Raw genomic sequence first — 19348 nt, forward strand, 5'->3', positions numbered from 1 at the left:
TTTAGGGCAGAACTGGACAAGCTCTATCCTGGAGGGTCGGTGTCTCTGCAGAGTTTAACTCCAACCCTGATAAAACTCACCTGAACAAGCTAATCAGTGTCTTCAGGTTTACTAGAAAGCTACAAACAGGTGAGTTTTATCAGGGTTGGAGTTAAACTCTGCAGGGACACCGGCCCTCCTGGATAGAGCTTCCCCAGTCCTGCCCTAAACGGTGTTGTACGAGAGAGAGCGCTGTCAGTTGCGGCACTCATTATCCCCTAAACGGCACAACTTAAATGAATTTTTTTAAATTTAGTATTTTACTAGTTTTATGTAAAATTGTCAAACTGTGTTATTCACGGCATTTTAAACGACAGAAAGCGACGTCAGTTGCAGCATTCATTATCCCCTAAATGGCGTAACTTACATTTATTTTTTTATTTTGCATTTTACTAGATTCCTTATTTGAAAATTGTCAAAATACATTATTTAGGGCATTTTAAACAACAGAAAGCGACATCCGTTGCAGCACTCATTATCCCCTAAACCAGATCTGGGCAAACTCGGTCCTGGAGGAAAGAAAATTCATTTAAGTTGCGCCGTTTACGGGATAATGAGTGCCGCAACTGACAGCTCTCTGTCGTACAACACTGTTTAGGGCAGGACTGGGTAAGCTCTATCCGGGAGGGTCGGTGTCTCTGCAGAGTTTAACTCCAACCCTGATAAAACTCACCTGAACAAGCTAATCAGTGTCTTCAGGTTTACTAGAAAGCTACAAACAGGTGAGTTTTATCAGGGTTGGAGTTAAACTCTGCAGGGACACCGACCTCCAGGATAGAGCTTACCCAGTACTGCCCTAAACGATGTTGTACGACAGAGAGCGCTGTCAGTTGCGGCACTCATTATCCCCTAAACGGCGCAACTGAATGTTTTTATTTTGCATTTTACTAGTTTTTTTTTTTATTTAAAAAAAAATGTCAAACTACGTTATTTACGGCATTTTAAAGGACAGAAAGCCACATCAGTTGCGGCACTCATAATCCCCTAAACAGCATAACTTAATTTATTTTTTTTATTTTGCAACTAGTTTCTTTATTTGAAAATTGTCAAATGGCGTTACTTACCGCATTTTAAACGATAGAAAGTGCCGCCAGTAGCGGCGCTCATTATCCCATAAACGGTGTTATTCAAAATTATTTTTTTTATTTTGCATACTAGTATTTTTTATTTGAAAATTGTCAAACAGCATTATTTACGGTGTTTTAAACCTAATTTAGGCCTTCAGGTTAAGTCGGTATTTGGTCACGCAGCAATTTAATTGAGGTTACCACTACTGACGTTACTACTTTTGTTGCGGTTGTTTAACGTTACATTTTCTCACTCACCACAAGACAGGAGCGGCTGACTCTTCTTCCATCAAATCCGCGAATCCGTGAGTTGTGGCCTCTAGTAGACACTCATGGCACATGGCTTTGTGTAACTCATGGTAGTAGCCGCATCGCTTAATCGCTCGTTTGCAGCGTAGATTCGGGCGTATTTCTTCTCTTCTCTATAATCATCGTTCAGTCGATAACACTTTTCGTCCCATTTACTTCCATTCAGAAAAGCAAACGCGTGCAAAAGTTTGACGTTTCGCTACATTGCAGTAAAGCTTTGTGAACAATGACCTGCTAATTCGTATCACGTGAAACCGTGTGACCAATAGCAGATCGATACGTCAACGCGTGACGTCGTAGCTAGGTGTTGGCTAGAAAGAATACAGCTCTTGCTACTGGGCATGCACACATAAATCTAACGTTATTTTTGTCACACTGTACAATAATAATACTTTTTTTTTTTTTATTATAGTAAGGGCTACGTTTATGGTTGGGGTAGGTGTAGATGTTATAAAACACAGTCTAATAGCTAGAACAATTCATTTCATTGTTAGTGTCCAGTCGGAGTTGTACCCCTTGGGAGAAACGAGTCTTTTCGAAGCTTCGCACAAAGAGTCTAGAACAGGGGTGCTCAATCCTGCTCCTGGAGATCTACCTTCCTGCAGAGTTTAGTTCAAACCCTGACCAAACACACCTGTCTGTAATTATCAAGTGCTCCTTCAGATCCTAATTAGTTGGTTCAGGTGTATTCGATCAGGGTTGGAGCTGAACTCTGCAGGAAGGTAGATCTCCAGGAGCAGGATTGAGCACCCCTGGTCTAGAATACCAAATCTGCCCCACAGATCCCGAAGAGAGACACAGAAAACAGAATAATATACAGTTGATGAGCACATTTAAAATCTCATTAAAAAGTCTTTTTGTGTTTTTTAGATGGTCAGACACAATGACAATTAAAGACTTGACCAATGATATGAATTTCTGTATACTTACTCCAGATGCAGGTTGCAAGCATCCAAATAATGAAGGTTATTAAAGCCATGTTTGCTTTATGATCTGTTATGAGCTGTCAGTCATAAAATCAAAAACTCACAGATCTATAAAGACCTCCAGTGTACTGACGCATGCAGTTCAATGCAAAGTGTCTTCAGAGACTCGGTTTGTAGGCTACTCTTCTAATTTATATATTTAAATAGAACATACATAAAAGTCTGTTGTTATGTTAAATAACTCACCGTCCTGTGTCTCAAAATCATTGTCGATCAGTTGCTTATGCAAAACTCGTGCTTTTCATAGCTGAATGTAGATAAAGTTAAGGAGCTTGGCAACACTGCACAGGTTACGTCGATCTAATTTTATCGTAGTTTCACAATCCAGTAGGGGGCAGTAATACAGTAGAAATGTCTTTCTTTGTATTTGGTTTTATTCGTCTTGAATAATGTTAAAATATTCGAATATGTTTGGTTATTTTGTTATTATACCTCATTCCTTTTAATTAGATTTGCATGATTGATTCTGACAGATTGACTGATATACTGTGGGGATACACTTCCTTGAAGTGAGACTGTTTTCAAGAGTGGGTGCAATTATTATTTACATCTACACAGATTAAAACCTCCTTTTTTCCGTTCTCTTGCAAAACATTTGCGTTCCCTCGAGAAATTTTGCGTTCCCTCGCAAAACTTTTGTGTTCCCTCGCAAAGGTTTTTGCGTTCTCTCGCAAAACCAGTTGAGTTCGGACAAACACTTCCTGTTAATTTACAGCTTGTAGTGGTTCCTAGTTTGCACGTTCGCCATTGAGCGATTCATAGAGTTTGATTCTGAACTTGGACTCAGGTAGGCTATTATATAAATACATCAAGGCACGATTTTGGGACATTCTAAAATGTAAAACACTGTAGGACCAAATTCAGTACACACATTATAGACCATTTCGTCAGATGTAAACATACTGGTCCCGATACACTTCCTGTTTCTTTTTCTTCACGCAAACATCACAAAAAATACAACCAACGTAACATTTGACAGGATGAAAATGTTACATTAGCACCTTTAAGATGTATTTGTATATGTGAAATAAAATAAAAAACAAAAAAACAGGAAGTGCTTCTGGGCCAGTGTTGTTTACATCTAGCGAAATCATATCTATATACCAGAATAGTTCAGTATATAAACGTAACCCGCTAAATTGCACGTTAAGCGTATCCCCCATAGAAAGGAATAAACGCTTAACGGGCCAATACAGTATAAGGGGGCCGAATTCGGTATACAGTTTGTTAATACATTTTAAATGTAGGAAAGCAGGTAAGCCCTGAATATGAACAGAAAGCTCTAAATTGCATGTTAAGCCTTTTCCTCCCATAAAGAAAACGCGGCTTTATGAAGACGTTTATAAAAAAAAAAGACCAAATATGGAATTATTAAAAATATAAATGTACCTGCAAAGCAGATGAGCCCAGAATATGAGCTCATAGAAAACCGCGCTATATTTGCTATATTGCCCCTTTAAGTTGATTTACATGTGCATTTTTTACTGTTAGAGAGGTTAGAAGTTTTTCTAGCCTTAACTGTATGTCATGCATGTCATATTCTTACCATTTCATTAACTATATTAATATAATAAATAAAGCAATAAATAATGGCAAAACGAAGTGATACTTGTAGATTCAAACTAAATCGCCAGTAGGTGGCGGCATGTCACTGTCTTAATGAGCAAAGCCTCGCGTCATTCATTCATTCAATAACTAAGCAAATGGTTGTGGTTATGAATGGGTTATTAATCACGGACTCTCCGAATGGTTCAAAGCTGCAGATTAATTCAGCAACTAAACACCGCTGTTTCTTGGAGATACACCAGTTCTGTTGCGAATTTCGTTGGAACTATTATCATTTCGTTAAATATAACAAACATCATGTGTTTAAAATGTAGGTTACATTTAAAATGTCACTTAATACTACCCTTATTGTTGAACTGCTAAATAAAATTAGTGTTGCATTTGCAGTCGTTTGGATATTGCATTCTCGTATTTTAAACATGAAAAACAATAACTCGCACAGGGTATTTTTCTGTATGGAAGAGAGTTTTTTCAGCTATTTGATGGCGCCGGCGCATCAAGCGCACATATTCATTGCAAACATCGCAGCCTGTTCATTATTAAAATAATACACAGAATCACCCAAACAGATAAAAAGTTACACTAGTCAATTTAAAAAGTCTGTATTAGTCTGTGCCACTGCGGCACAGTTTTTGTTCACTATGATTTTTTTCACGTCGATATTTGAACGTACAAAGCCCGGTTAATTTAATGGTTTAGCTTCAAATACATTGCTAATATGGAAACATTTGGATTTGTGCTGAAGGAGAGCGATACATGAGCCTAAAATAGCCTAGGATATGTGTGTTTATAATGTTGGTATTATAACACGCTGTAGGCCTGCTGGTAGTATTATTTCTGAATAAAATGCGACTATAGGCTACGTGACTTATTTGTTTTATTTTTCCTTTCAAAAACTTAAAATTGTTATTTTTTTTTTAAAACAAGCAGCAAACAAATTAACCATGGTTTTACTACAAATAAAACCAAAAAAACATGGTTACTATACTTAAACCATTGTAACTACAAATACCTCTTAATTCGTCCATTTGCCTCCCTTAAGCGTTTTCTGTAACCTAAAGGTTTTCTGTGGGGAGAAAAAGCATTAGCAAGTTGCATTTATGGCTGCTTTATTGAGAGTAATGCTAAGGGTATTAATATTAAAACTGTTAGAACAGCATTTATTAATACCGAATTGGGCCTCCGCTGTCACTGTTTTAGTACATCAATCCACATTAAGCGTTTTAGAATGTTCCAAAATCGTGCCTTAAACTCAATTTAAACGCAATTAAATGACTGTATTTCTATAATAGGCCACTTGAGTCCAAGTTCAGTATAAAACTCTTATGATCCGCTCCGTTGTGAACATACTGAGCTGAGTAAACAGGAAGTGTTTGTCCGAACTCAACCGGTTTTGCGAGAGAACGCAAAAGTTTTGCGAGGGAACGCAAACATCTTTGCGAGAGAACACAAGTTTCTACGCAAAACAAATTCCTCTCACCCTGAATTTTTTCCACCCATCCCGATTTTTTCCCCACCACCATGTCCCTTAAGGGGCTCCGTAGATATGGATTCAAAATGCTAGCTATTAAATTATAGAGAGACCTACATTCGATTTTTTTTTTTTTCATATATTTATAAAGCCAGAGTAGACTGACTGATTTTACATTCATGGTGCATTTTTGTGCATCTCCGTTTTAGTTTAATCTGAAAACAGAATTACCTTGGATGCAGTAAAATGCCCAGATGAAGAGAATAATAATTGCTTCTGATTTAATGTGAACAGTTTTACTTGTTAAAAGTGTTCACAGGACTGTAAACACTCCCTGAGCACTGAGGCATGAGCTGCCAATGCAAAATATCATTACAGTGGAAAAACCCTTACTGAACTAAAATATCTTCTCACTTATATGGGGTTGGACATTGTAATATATACATTTTTTTTTTTAATCATGAGTTAATTATCATGGTTTAAAACTTGATGCTTGAATGAGAATTAATTTTAATGGTGGATGTTAAGTGGAGAACCAAACTGAGTGTTGGAAGTAAGTGCAGAATGAATATAAATAAATACTTTTATTTATTAGAAATTAGACTGTAAATGTGGACCTGCATAGATTAGATATAGATATAGATATAGATATAGATTAGATAGCATATTTAAAGATGACTATAGTTGTTTTTATTATATACTGCACTGGTACTATTTAATTAAACCAGGATTGTAAAGAATATAAAAGCCATTTAAAATAAATAAAATTTCATTTTAAATGAACAAAATGCTAAAGAGAATTAAAATATAAATTTACATTAAAGTGACAAAAGCACACATTTAGTTGTTTATCAGTAGTTAGTACTCTACGTATTAGAATTTATCTTACTAATGCTAATTATATTGATAAAAAATATTATTTAATATTTAATGTTTTTATTAGTTGTACATTTTTCGAAATTATCTAAATAAAACTCTTTTTGTGTAGCTGTATCTTTTAGACATTATATTATTTAGTAGTAAAACTGGTTAGTGTCAGTGTTAGTTTTAGTGCAGGAGGTTTTTGTACAGCCGTTGATTGAGTTTGTATCACTGTGGTGGACTTTCGGTGGAGGAACCCGACTCTTAGTTGGAGGTAAGTAAATCTCTTTCTAATTTTAATAATAAAACATTAAATGAAAAAATCAAGAAAGGATTTTTATTTAAAAAACACCATTATAAGTGACCTTGAATTGATAAAACTAATATAGAAATAAATAATTTCAAGGTTTTCATATGGTGTGGCATAACCAAATATATGTGCACCTTTCTTATTTCTCCTCCAGACCAGTTTAAAACAATTACTTGTGACCCTGGACCACAAAACCAGTCTTAAGTAGCATGGGTATATTTGTAGCAATAGCCAAAAATACATTGTATGGGTCAAAATTATTGATTTTATTTTTTGCCAAAAATCATTTGGATATTAAGTAAAGATCATGTTCCATGAAGATATTTTGTAAATTTCCTTCCATAAATATATTGAAACTTAATTTATTTTTGATTAATAATATGCATTGCTAAGAACTTCATTTGGGCAACTTTAAAAGCGATTTTCTCAATATTTGGATTTTTTTGCACCCTCAGATTCCAAATTTTCAAACAGTTGTGTAACGGCCAAATATTGTTCTATCCTAACAAACCATACATCAGTGGAAAGCTTATTTATTTAGCATTTGGGCAATGTATAAATCTCAATTTAAAAAAATTGACCCTTATGACTGGTTTTGTGGTCCATGGTCACAACTATTTTAATCACTTTATTATTTAACTCTGTATTACTGGGCATTTTATCCAACAGAATGGTAAATTATTTGACAATGGATAAAAGCTTATTTCTTCAGTAGTATACAGTCTTTTACAAATTTTGCCTTTACAAATATATTTGACAGAGAGGCAAACAAGTAATCACTGAAATAAAATGTGAATAAATAGCTGAATTGTGAATCTGAATGTGTTATACATCAAATGTGTCAATTTATATACAGTATTAAAAAAGATTAGAAATGATTCTTAAATGATTATCTTTATTAACTAATAATCTAATTATGTTCATTAAAAAGTTATGAATATTATAAATATGAAATATAAATAAATGTGTAATAATTGTTGATTAAAGTGTTTAATGAGTGTCACATGAGACTGAAATAATTTTATTTTTAGTTCCTTGGTAGAATTAGTAACATATCAAACATTAACAGTAAATAATATACTGTATATTTTTACCGGGAAATATTTTAATAATTTTAAGAAAGGAGACTAGACATCTAAAAAGTTAAACGTCCATGAAATAACTTTAGAAATAATGCATAGTGTTAAATCTAAAAATAGGTATAATGATGTGTCAGCTGTGACATTTGATTTTACAGGCTGTTGCTCTTAGATCTGCTTGATTAACTTTGAAACTCTTAAAGGGAAGTGAAAGACACTCAGAATGACAGATAGAGCTGTTTTTAAGAAGAATGAAACTTTCCTGTTTCCACCTGTCTCTGTAGCTCCCACTCTCATGGTGCTGCCGCCTTCCAGTGACGAGCTGCAGCAGGGTAAGGCTACAGTGGTGTGTGTGGCCAGTAAGGGTTCCTCCTCTGACTGGAAGCTGAGCTGGAAGGTGGACGGCAGCAGCAGGATCTCTGGTGTCAGTCTGAGTCCCGGTGAGCTGCAGAAGGATGGACTGTACAGCTGGAGCAGCAGCCTGAGCCTCACTGAGAGTGAGTGGAGCAGAGTAACAACCGTCAGCTGTGACGCTACTCGCGGATCTGACTATCTAGTCACCAAAAGCCTGAATACACAGCAGTGTCTTGAATGAAATACATACACACACAGCCATTACAGAGGACACACTCTGTCCTAAATAAATCTATACTCAGCAATTAATCTTTCATGCTGTTTGGATATTGTTCTTTTATTCTTATCTTTTGCAATTCCACAGCTGCAATGCTATCAATGTTTTGTTGATCATTTTATTCTTGCTGCTAAATAAAAGCATTTTGACTCAAATATGGTGATGAATTCTTACTATGATATTAAACATTTAAAAAATAACAACGACACCATGAAATGCTAGTTTTTATTGTGAATTGTGAATTGTGAATTTTGTTAATGTAACAGCATAAACATTCAATGAATACTGAATAAGATTTTAATAACATTTTCAACTCAAGTAGATATTTTAATAGATTTTAAATTGTAAGATTGTAAATAAATTAAAAAATCTAAAAAATCTCATTTGCGTAGTAAGTTGTGACATGACGAATCTGAATTTTGGTGGATAATAACAGCTGTTATCGGCCAAAATGCAGATTTTTAATAGGCCTATATATTGTTGGTGTATGTTGAATTTAAATCATTTGAATTTAAATAAATTATGAATTAATCACACTATTTTAGAAAGTAATCATTTAAAAAAATATATATATATTATTCTGTTGATGTTGTTTTGAGAAAAAACAGTGTTGTGAAATACATGGTAAAATCACCTAATATTAAAGAGAACTAAATATTGGAGAAACATTCAAATATAAGACAAAGACATTGCTTGTATCATTATGCTTTATATTTAGCATTAGTATTACAATTACATGCAACACAAAAGTCATTTTTATAGTGCACACACTTGGGAAATTTTAAAAATATAAATTTGTTTAATTATGCTGGAAATATCTATAATTATTTATAAGACAAATTGCAAATTGGTAGTTTTAAATACATTAAAATGTTAAACATTTCCCCCATTTTCATACATTTCATATTTAATTCAAATCACTTAATTAACTTCATATTTTATGTATTCCATTTTAAATTTAATAATTTAATCTTTATTAATTGTTTAATAAAGTCACTGGGAAAGTCCAACAGACAACATTCATTCATATTCACACTGACCACTGAAAAAAGAAATAAATATAACAAATTATTTATAAATGAATACAATAAAACAATGTAAATTAAATATTTGTTAAATATTTAAAAAAAAAAAACAGTGCTGATTGAAGAAATCCTATAGGTTTTAGGACAATTATAATAAAATAGAATATATATTGTTGGGTTAGGTGATTAATGAAAAAAACATATTTGTCATATTCGATCATTGTTTTTGTTCTGTTTTTTTACACCTGCAACTGCATTAGAAGATTTTCAGTAATCTGACCGTGGAAGGTTTTTGTAAGCTACCTCCTACCTGTGTGAACACCCACGTGTCACATATACTTTATACACCCATCAAGCATAACATTATGACTACATTCCTAATATTGTGTTGGCCCCCGTTTTGCTGCCAAAACTGCCATGACCCATCAAGTCATGGACTCCACTGGACCCCTGAAGGTGTGTTGTGGTTTCTGGCAGCAGCAGATGCTGCAAATCCTGGGTCCTCCATGGAACGAATTTGTTTGTTCATCACATCCCACAGATATTTGATTGGATTGAAATCTGGGGAATTTGGAGGCCAAGTCAACAACTTAAACTCGTTGTGCTCCTCAAACCATTCCTGAACCATTTTTGTTTTGTGGCAGAGTGCATTATCCTGCTGAAAGAGGCCACGGCGACCAGGGAATACCTTTTTAATGAAGGGGTTGTGCATAGTCTGCAACAATGCTTAGGTAGGTGGTACGTGTCAAAGTAACATCCACATGGATGGCAGGATCCAAGGTTTTCCAGCAGAAAATTACCCAAAGCATCACACTGCCTCTGCCAGCTTGCCTTCTTCCCATAGTGCTTCCTGGTGCCATGTGTTCCCCAGGTAAGCAACGCACATGCATCCGGCCATCCATGTGATGTAAAAGAAAACATGATCATCAGACCAGGCCACCTTCTTCCATTGCTTTGTGGTCCCATTCTAATACTCACGTGCCCACTGTTGGCACTTTTGGCGGTGAACAGCGGTCAGCATGGGCACCCTGAAGTCTGAGGCTATGCGGCCCCATTTACAACAAACTGTGATTCACTGTGAATTCTGACACCTTTCCATCAGAACTTCTTGCGCAATTTGAGCTACAGTAGCTTGTCTGTTGGATCGGATCACACGGGCCAGCTTTTGCTCCCTACATGCATCAGTAAGCCTTCACCACTGTTCCTTCCTTGGACCTTTTTTGATAGATACTGACCACTGCAGCTGCAGTTTTGGAGATACTCTAAACCACTTGTCTAGCCATCACAATTTGGCCCTCGTCAAACTCGCTCAAATCCTTATGCTTGCCCAATTTTCCTGCTTCTAACACATAAACTTTGAGGACAAATGTTCACTTGCTGCCTAATATATCCCACCCACTAACAGGTGCTGTGATGAAGAGATAGATAATCAGTGTTATTCACTTCACCTGTCATAATGTTACGCTTGATTGGTGTATTATGGTTATATAAACTCCACTAAGCATTTCATTACTGTGAAATGTTGATGCCTTTTCATTAAGCACTTGTGAAAATAACTTTAATTTCCTTAGCCTTGACCACACTGAGCTTTCCTTTATCATCATGGTTTGATGGGTTTTATTGGATTGTAATTCATATGGAAACCTGACTGAGAAATACTGATGTTTGTTATTAATAAAATATGTAGAACGTGTTGAGGAGTGTGTGACATTAATGGACATCAACAGTTCATCAGCCTTAAAGAATCTCTGTGTATGTGTGTGTGTTTGTGTGTAAAGTCAGTGAGGTGAATAATGATCTTCAGCATCAACATCTACAGAAGCTCAAAGCTGCAGCGCTGCAGTCTCACACAAGGAGGTTTTTGTATGATGATTTTACACTGTGTGAACGCCCAGTCTGGGTTCTTTGAGTCTCCTGTCTTACTGTGTTGACTCTGACAGTAATAAACTCCTGAATCTTCAGGCTGGACTCCACTGATGGTCAGAGTAAAATCCATGTGATTTCCACTTTCACTGCCACTGAATCTAGAAGAAACACCTGAAGCTCTGTCTGATGTGAAATAGATCAGGAGTTTAGGAACTTCGCCAGGAATCTGATGGTACCAGGACATGCAATACTGAGAGGTATTTTTTGGATTCGCAGAATTTATTGCTGGTGTGTGTTTACAGTGAATAGTGACAGTCTGATCAGGATTCACTGTTTGATCTTCAGATTGAGTCACAATCTGCCCCACAGAACCTGAAGAGACACAGAAAACACATCATACATGTTAAAACATGCAAGTTAAATTTCAATAATATTGTATATAATAATGTATACTCCTTATTCAGGTAAAAAAAAAAAAAAAAGAAAAAAAAACATGCATATAAGAAAGAGTATGTGTGTTTATAAATGTATTTAAATCAAATGAAGTTTAAACTAAATCTTGATCTCACTACCTGTGGAGTAAATCAGCGGATGATATGAATTTCTATCTACTTACTCCAGATGCAGGTTGCAAGCATCCAAATAATGACGGCTACTAAAGTCATGTTTGCTTAATGATTTGTTATTATGAAGGAGTGCTGTCAGTCATAAACGCATTAAGACACAAATCTATAAAGACCTCCAGAGCACTGAAGCATGCAGCTCAATGCAAAGTAAATTCATAATGTAAATGTTCTTTCTGAGGAAAAAAATATTCTCTTTCAAGGAGCAAAGTTCAATAATCTGAATGATTTTGGACACTTTGACAAGTCTAAAAGCTCAGTTATTGATCAGTAAATAATACTAATATATTTGATTTTATAGTTGTTCTGCTGTAACATTGAGGATTTGGTGTAGAGTCATTTTATATTTTACAGTAACACTAGAATTCCATTCATAAGGACATTACAAATAAACTGAGTTACTTTTTTTGTTTTCCCCACCAATAAAAACAACTGGGTTCCAAACAAATCTAGCAGAACTAACCATTGCGCATCTCTGAGCTACACACAAGAAATCAGTTTAGTGAATGACTATGACTCAGTAATAAAGATAAAGTAATAAAGTTGCCTGTTTCATTCTTGAATGCATCTGTGTTTCTGTAAGAATCATTTGAGTTGATTTAATGATTCAAAATCACTTGTCTCCATATACTGTCGTATTCATGTAACCTGGAGAAGGGTTAAACATTCTTATCAGCCTATAATTATCTTCTGAATTATGTTACAATTTAATTCCAGGGTTAGGATATGTTTCTTTGACATACATATTGCCCCAGGGCCAATACAAGATGTTGATTCAAGAACAGATGGTGAACATAATGATTGACTTTATCATTGAAACATCAACAATTAATGCAAAACATTAAAAAAAAAAAAAAAACTTAATTACTTTCATAAATTATAATAGGAAAAAAAAAGTATAAAGCGAAAGCTTAATTGTGAGTGTTACAGAGGGACAAGAGACGAGCGGATCCATATGCATACTTTTATTAAAAGGACGAGACATAGACATGGTCAGGCAGGCAGGGTCAAACAACGGTAAACAGGTGTATGGACGGCGAGACAAGAGTAATCCGAGACAGGCGAGGGTCAGTCCAGCGGCGAACGTAATCCGTATGGGCGAGGCAGAAGAGTGGTCAGACAGGCGAGAGATCCGATAGACAAAAACAAGAAAACAAGGAGAAATGCTTTGTACGAATGTAAACAATTCAATACTCGGCAAAGAGTCACAGGAAGACCGGGGTATAAATAGTGTCTCTGATTGGACGCGGGAGATGTGCAATGGCTGATGGGGAATGGAGTCCGGGGTGTAGTGCAACAGTCAGTGTGTGAGAACAAGGTGAGAGCGACATCTGGTGGTGAGCGGTCCGCAGCTCACCGACCAGATCTGTGACATAGCCCCCCCCCCAAAGAGCGGCTTCCAGACGCTACAAATGAACCATAGTCCAGGGGAGCGGTGGGGCGGGGGTGAGACAGGGCAAGGCCTGGAAGGCCAGGTCCGTGCGGAGGACCAGGTGACTGAGGTAGGACCAACAGAGCAGGGGCCCACCAGGGTGGAGCTGGAAGCGGAGCAGGAAGCACAGAAACCCTCCAGAGCGGTGCCGGATGCGGAGCAGGAGGCGCAGGAGCCCTCCAGGGCGGAGCCGGAGGCGGAGCAGGAGGCACAGGAGCCCTCCAGGGCGGAGCCGGAGGCAGAGCAGGAGCCCTCCAGGGCGGAGTCGGAGGCAGAGCAGGAGGCGCAGGAGCCCTCCAGGGGGGAGCCGCAGGCAGAGCAGGAGCCCTCCAGGGCGGAGCCGGAGGCAGAGCCGGAGCCCTCTAGGGCGGAACAGGAACCCGTGTCATAAACTGGGACCTGGGGAGAACAGGGACAGAGGAGGCAGACAGAATAAGGGGAGAAGCAGAGGGTGCACAAGTTAACGCCGCCTCCCTAGGAGGTTCTGCGGCGACTGCCGACACCTCAGGAGGCATGGGCGCAGCTTCTCCAATGGGGAAGGCCTCTGGAGCAGATTTGGGACCAGCCGGGAGCTCTGGAGCAGGCTTGTGATCAGACGGGAGCTCTGGAGCAGGCTTGTGATCAGACGGGAGCTCAGAGGCTAACTTGTGAACAGGCTTGACCTCAGGAGCCGACGTGGGAACAGGCGTCACCTCAGGAGCCGACTTGGGAACAGGCGTGGCCTCAGGAGCCGACTTGGGAACAGGCATGACCTCAGGAGCTGACTTGGGAACAGCCGTGACCTCAGGAGCCGACTTGGGAACAGCCGTGACCTCAGGAGCCGAATTGGGAACAACCGTGACCTCAGGAGCCGACTTGGGAACAGCCGTGACCTCAGGAGCCGACTTGGGAACAGCCGTGACCTCAGGAGCCGACTTGGGAACAGCCGTGACCTCAGGAGCTGACTTGGGAACAGCCGTGACCTCAGGAGCTGACTTGGGAGCAGGCGTGACCTCAGGAGCTGACTTGGGAGCAGGCGTGACCTCAGGAGCGCAGTGTGCAGCCCACACACACCAAATGGCAAGTGCCATTAAAGGAAGAGCAGCAGCGGGAGGTAGGGTCTCCTTACTGGGGGGTCCAGAATGCGCTAATACTACTGGAAGGTTGGCTGACCGCACCGACACCAGTGGTGGGTCCAGCACGCTGGCCATCATGACGGGCCGTGACCTTGGGATGGCAGACTTGACCTGGCGAGGCTCTGGAAGGTCAGGCGGCGTGTGACTCGACTCTGAGCTGTCAGATGAGACGTGACTTGGCTCTGGGACAGCAGCAATAACTTGACTTGGCTCATGAGGATCACCTGTGGTTGGACTTGATTTGAGGTGACTGGCTGAGGCCTGACTTGACTTGTGAAGATCAATCGTGACTTGACCTGGGTCGTGAAGGTCAGCTGTGGTTTGACTTGGTTCTTGGAGATCAGCGGTGACTTGACCTGGCTTGTGAAGATCAATGACTTTACTTGACACAGCTGTGTTTTTGCTTGACTCAGGAACCACGGCTGTGACCTTGCTTGACTCGGGAACCACGGCTGTGACTTTGCTTGGCTTGGCTGGATCAACTGTGACTTGACTTGGCTTGACTGGAACGGCTGTGACGAGACTTGGTTTGGCTGTGACTTGACTTGGCTGGAACGGCTGTGACGTGACTTGACTTGGTTGTGACTTGACTTAATAGGAACAGCAGCTGTGACGTGACTTGACTTTGCGGGAACAGCAGCTGGTGCAGGTTCGGGAGAAGCTGACATGACGTTAACAGGCTGTGGCTTGGCTGACGTGGTGTGAGCGGGCGCTGGCTGGGCTGGCGTGGCGTTAGCAGGCGCTGGCTGGGCTGGCGTGGCGTTGGCGGTCGCTGTCGTTGCGGCCATCTTTGCGACAGGCTCTGGCGTGGCGGCCATCTTGTATGGTGGTTCTGGGCGCTTGGGTGAAACCTTGCTTGACCTTGAAGAAACATCGCCCGTGACCCTGCTTGACTCAGGAATGACGACTTTGGCTTGACTGGACTTGGAAGCTTGACTGGACTCAGGAGACACAGCTGCAACTTGACTTGGCTTAGAAACTTGACTTGACTCAGGAGACGCAGCTGCAACTTGACTTGACTTGGAAACTTGACTTGACTGGCAGCTGTAACGTGATGGAGCTCCGTTTTTGCCGCCATCTTGTGAACGGGCTTCGCCGTCGCCGCCATCTTGCGAGCGCGCACCGGCACGGCCGCCATCTTGCGTACGGGCACCCCTATTGCCGCCATTTTGTGCACGGGCTCCGCTGTCGCCACCGTGGTGTGAACGCGCTCCCGCGCGGCCGCCATTTTGCGAACGGGGTCTGTTGTAGCCGCCATTACACGGGCGGGTTCCACAGCCGGCGTTACCGCGATGTCGCGTTGCTCCTCCACGACACCCACAGTAAATGACGAGCCCACACACATCAAAGCATAGTCAATAAATTCGGCCAAAGACGAGCGCCGACCCGCGCGTCTCAGTCTCGCCTTCAACTGTTCATTTAAGCTGTCACAGAAAATTTCAATTATAATGCAGTCCGGGAGGGTGGAATGGTTTGCGATGGCCAGGAACTCACAGATGTGCTGTTCGAGTGTGCGTGGTCCTTGTCTTATCCTGAACAGAATCTGATCAGTGTCCATACCTGTAAAATGTCCGGGGTGAAAGCTGCTGGATCCTGTTGTGGCCGAGTATTCTGTTACAGAGGGACAAGAGACGAGCGGATCCATATGCATACTTTTATTAAAAGGACGAGACATAGACATGGTCAGGCAGGCAGGGTCAAACAACGGCAAACAGGTGTATGGACGGCGAGACAAGAGTAATCCGAGACAGGCGAGGGTCAGTCCAGCGGCGAACGTAATCCGTATGGGCGAGGCAGAAGAGTGGTCAGACAGGCGAGAGATCCGATAGACAAAAACAGGAAAACAAGGAGAAATGCTTCGTACGAATGTAAACACAATTCAATACTCGGCAGAGAGTCACAGGAAGACCGGGGTATAAATAGTGTCTCTGATTGGACGTGGGAGATGTGCAATGGCTGATTGGGGAATGGAGTCCGGGGTGTAGTGCAACAGTCAGTGTGTGAGAACAAGGTGAGAGCGACATAGCCCCCCCCCAAAGAGCGGCTTCCAGACGCTACAAATGAACCATAGTCCAGGGGAGCGGTGGGGCGGGGGTGAGACAGGGCAAGGCCTGGAAGGCCAGGTCCGTGCGGAGGACCAGGTGACTGAGGTAGGACCGACAGAGCAGGGGCCCACCAGGGTGGAGCTGGAAGCGGAGCAGGAAGCACAGAAACCCTCCAGAGCGGTGCCGGATGAGGAGCAGGAGGCTGATTGGGGAATGGAGTCCGGGGTGTAGTGCAACAGTCAGTGTGTGAGAACCATGGACTGTAAAAAACATGGACGTAGTGTCCGTGACGTCACCCGTAGGTTTCCGAAGAGCATTTTTGAAGCTCTTAGTGGGCGTGACTCAGCCGTCGCCATCTTGGAATCGCGTCACTGCACGTCACTCCCGGATAATCGAAAATGGGTAAATAGGCGGGACGTGGGTGGAGCTGGTTGGTGAAACTACGCCCGCCGAGCGCGACGGTGGTGACAGCAGAGGCAATCCACCTGTCACTTAAGTGGCCACGCCCTAAATTATGCAGAACTTTAAGGCTTAATATAAATTAAACGGATGAGTTATAAAAAAATTCACCCCCCTCAGAGTTGACATGAAGGGCGAAATTAGCTATATAGACCAAAACCACTTTTTGAACCAGGCTGTAAACATATTTTTTTCTGCTGTGAAGTTGGGCATTTTAACATGCGGAGTCTATGGGATTGACTCCCTTTTGCAGCCAGCCTCTAGCGGCCAGTCGATGAATTGCAGTTTTAGTCACTTCCCTGTTGGCTTCAAGAGGGAGACCAGGGGGTTGCCACTTGGTGAGAACAAGGTGAGAGCGACATCTGGTGGTGAGCGGTCCGCAGCTCACCGACCAGATCCGTAACAGTGAGATGTTATAATGTTTGAATATTGTGAATTACATTTTCATGCTTTGTTTCATTGTGCCTTATTTTGTTTCATTGTGTCAATTCAACACACATGATGTTGTTACACATGGTGAATAAATGTTGAAATGTAATATGGCAGATGTAGTATGGTGTGTCACATTATGACTAGTAATACCACAGGTTTATAACAGAAAAAACATGGTTTTCTTGCACAGTAAGAAGTACTTAAAAAGCTGCAAAATTATTACAGGAATACCACAAAAATATAACAAAAGAACCACATGATTATTACAGGAAAGCCAGGTATTACAGCAGAATTATGACAGCAGTAACGTATCAAATTTATAATACATACAGTAGCAAAAATGCTGCGTTACAAGTTGCCACACTAGTTTTGTGTAGTATTTTAATGTTTTACCACATGGAAATACATTTTTAGGTAATTTTTGTAAGTAGCGTTTTGATGCTGTTTTGGTCGGAAAAAGCCTTCAGCTGCAGTATCAGTTATTCACAAGCTGTATCGATTTATCTATCTATGTAGAGCAGTGGCGGCTACTGGTCTGTCAAATAGGGGAAGCTCATTTTCGGCCTACATCATAAAATTGTCTATTTATTTATTCACAAGAATGTGCCTTATTGTCATAAGTAAGTCACAATGCAAACAATCGTAAAAAAAAAAAGCTTTAGTTTTATTATGCAAAATATGATGTATTTTTTCTTTTAGTCAGATGCTACTATATAGTATAAATATTTTGCAATTTAAATAAGGTTATTATGGAGATTTATTTTTTTATTTATTTATTTATAAAGTATTTTAATAGAAATATAAGGTTTCATTATGTTATGTTAAAATTTTTCAAGATTACTATTTATATATATATATATAGATATATATATATTTATATTTATATTAATTTATAGTCATCCTCCATGTTAATATTTAATGTAGTAATCTATATATATATATTGATTACTACATTAAATATTAACATGAATGAATGAATGAACGATCTAAAAAAAATATTAAACTCTGTAAAAGTGAAACAAGGAATGTGGTGTATAATTGTGTGAAATGTATGATGAAAATCAAGCAATTTCGCCAAGCAAATATAAAGAAATAGGTTGCAGCAGTTTTTATTTCGACTGAACTTGAGAAATCCGCGATGGGACTGAGCGCGAATAGCTCCAGCGATTCCTTATAGTACAAAATCGCTGTCAGTCAAAAGGAGATGCAATCTTTCGACAGACCCTCCAATCATCACGCAGAAGCTCGGCGTCCAGGCCAGCCCACTCCTCATTTGCTCCTCATTCACCCCCAGAGACGCTGAGCGTCCGTGGGCGGGACATAATCGCAGCGTTTATCCAATGACCGTCTAGTTTCAAAGCACTGAAAAAAAAACGTTCAAAGCAGCCGCATTGAAGTCAATGGACGCTGGGCTTCAACGGGGAAATGCACTGTGATGCTACGGGAATGTATGAGAAGAAAATCAAGTCAGCCGACCTGCTATATCTAACTGATTCTGAACGAACTCGTCTTTGAGATGAACGTTTTCTAACGCATTTTTAGTCAATAAAATGTTAGTACAATAGTACATAATTTGACCATTAATTTTGTGACATTATAGGGGAAGCTGAGCTTCCCTTGCAGTCTTAAAGAAATCGCCACTGATGTAGAGGTTTTAAGTGTGATTTTTCTGTCTGAAGTACTGCAATAAATATGAGAAGCGTCACAGATCGCATTGTAACAGGAACAGCAACTGTTTCAACTAATTTAATGATGATTTTCTATTAAGGCAGGTGTGGGTTGCAAGATTAATTTTTAATAAATAAGAACAGTACTAGGGTACATCTGTATGTTTTTGCTTCCCCTGTTGTAGTTTCGACACAAGGCTTCATTGTTGTATAATATATAAGGAGTTTAGGACGTTCATCTGGTTTCTGAAGATACCAGGAGATGTAATAATCTTTGGATACTGAACCCTCTGGATACCTGTAAACTACAGTCTTAGTCTTACAATCAATAGAGACTGTTTGACCAAGCTGAACTGATTCAACCT

General features: G+C 39.9%; 3 gene segments (V, D, J or C); 2 read left to right on the top strand and 1 right to left on the bottom strand.

Moving 5' to 3' along the window:
- Window positions 1-19348, top strand: part of LOC127181667 (Ig kappa-b4 chain C region-like) — a 106664-nt gene that overhangs the window by 84867 nt on the left and 2449 nt on the right.
- On the top strand, window positions 3514-8474 carry LOC127181666 (Ig kappa-b4 chain C region-like). The segment is given in 2 exon segments: window positions 3514-5991; window positions 7973-8474. Coding segments are annotated over 2 exon segments (351 nt in total).
- Window positions 9565-12043, bottom strand: LOC127181665 (immunoglobulin kappa variable 3-11-like). The segment is given in 2 exon segments: window positions 9565-11582; window positions 11827-12043. Coding segments are annotated over 2 exon segments (474 nt in total).

This window comes from Labeo rohita, chromosome 19 (assembly GCF_022985175.1).
Source record: "Labeo rohita strain BAU-BD-2019 chromosome 19, IGBB_LRoh.1.0, whole genome shotgun sequence".
In the NCBI taxonomy this organism is placed as follows: Eukaryota; Metazoa; Chordata; class Actinopteri; order Cypriniformes; family Cyprinidae; genus Labeo; species Labeo rohita.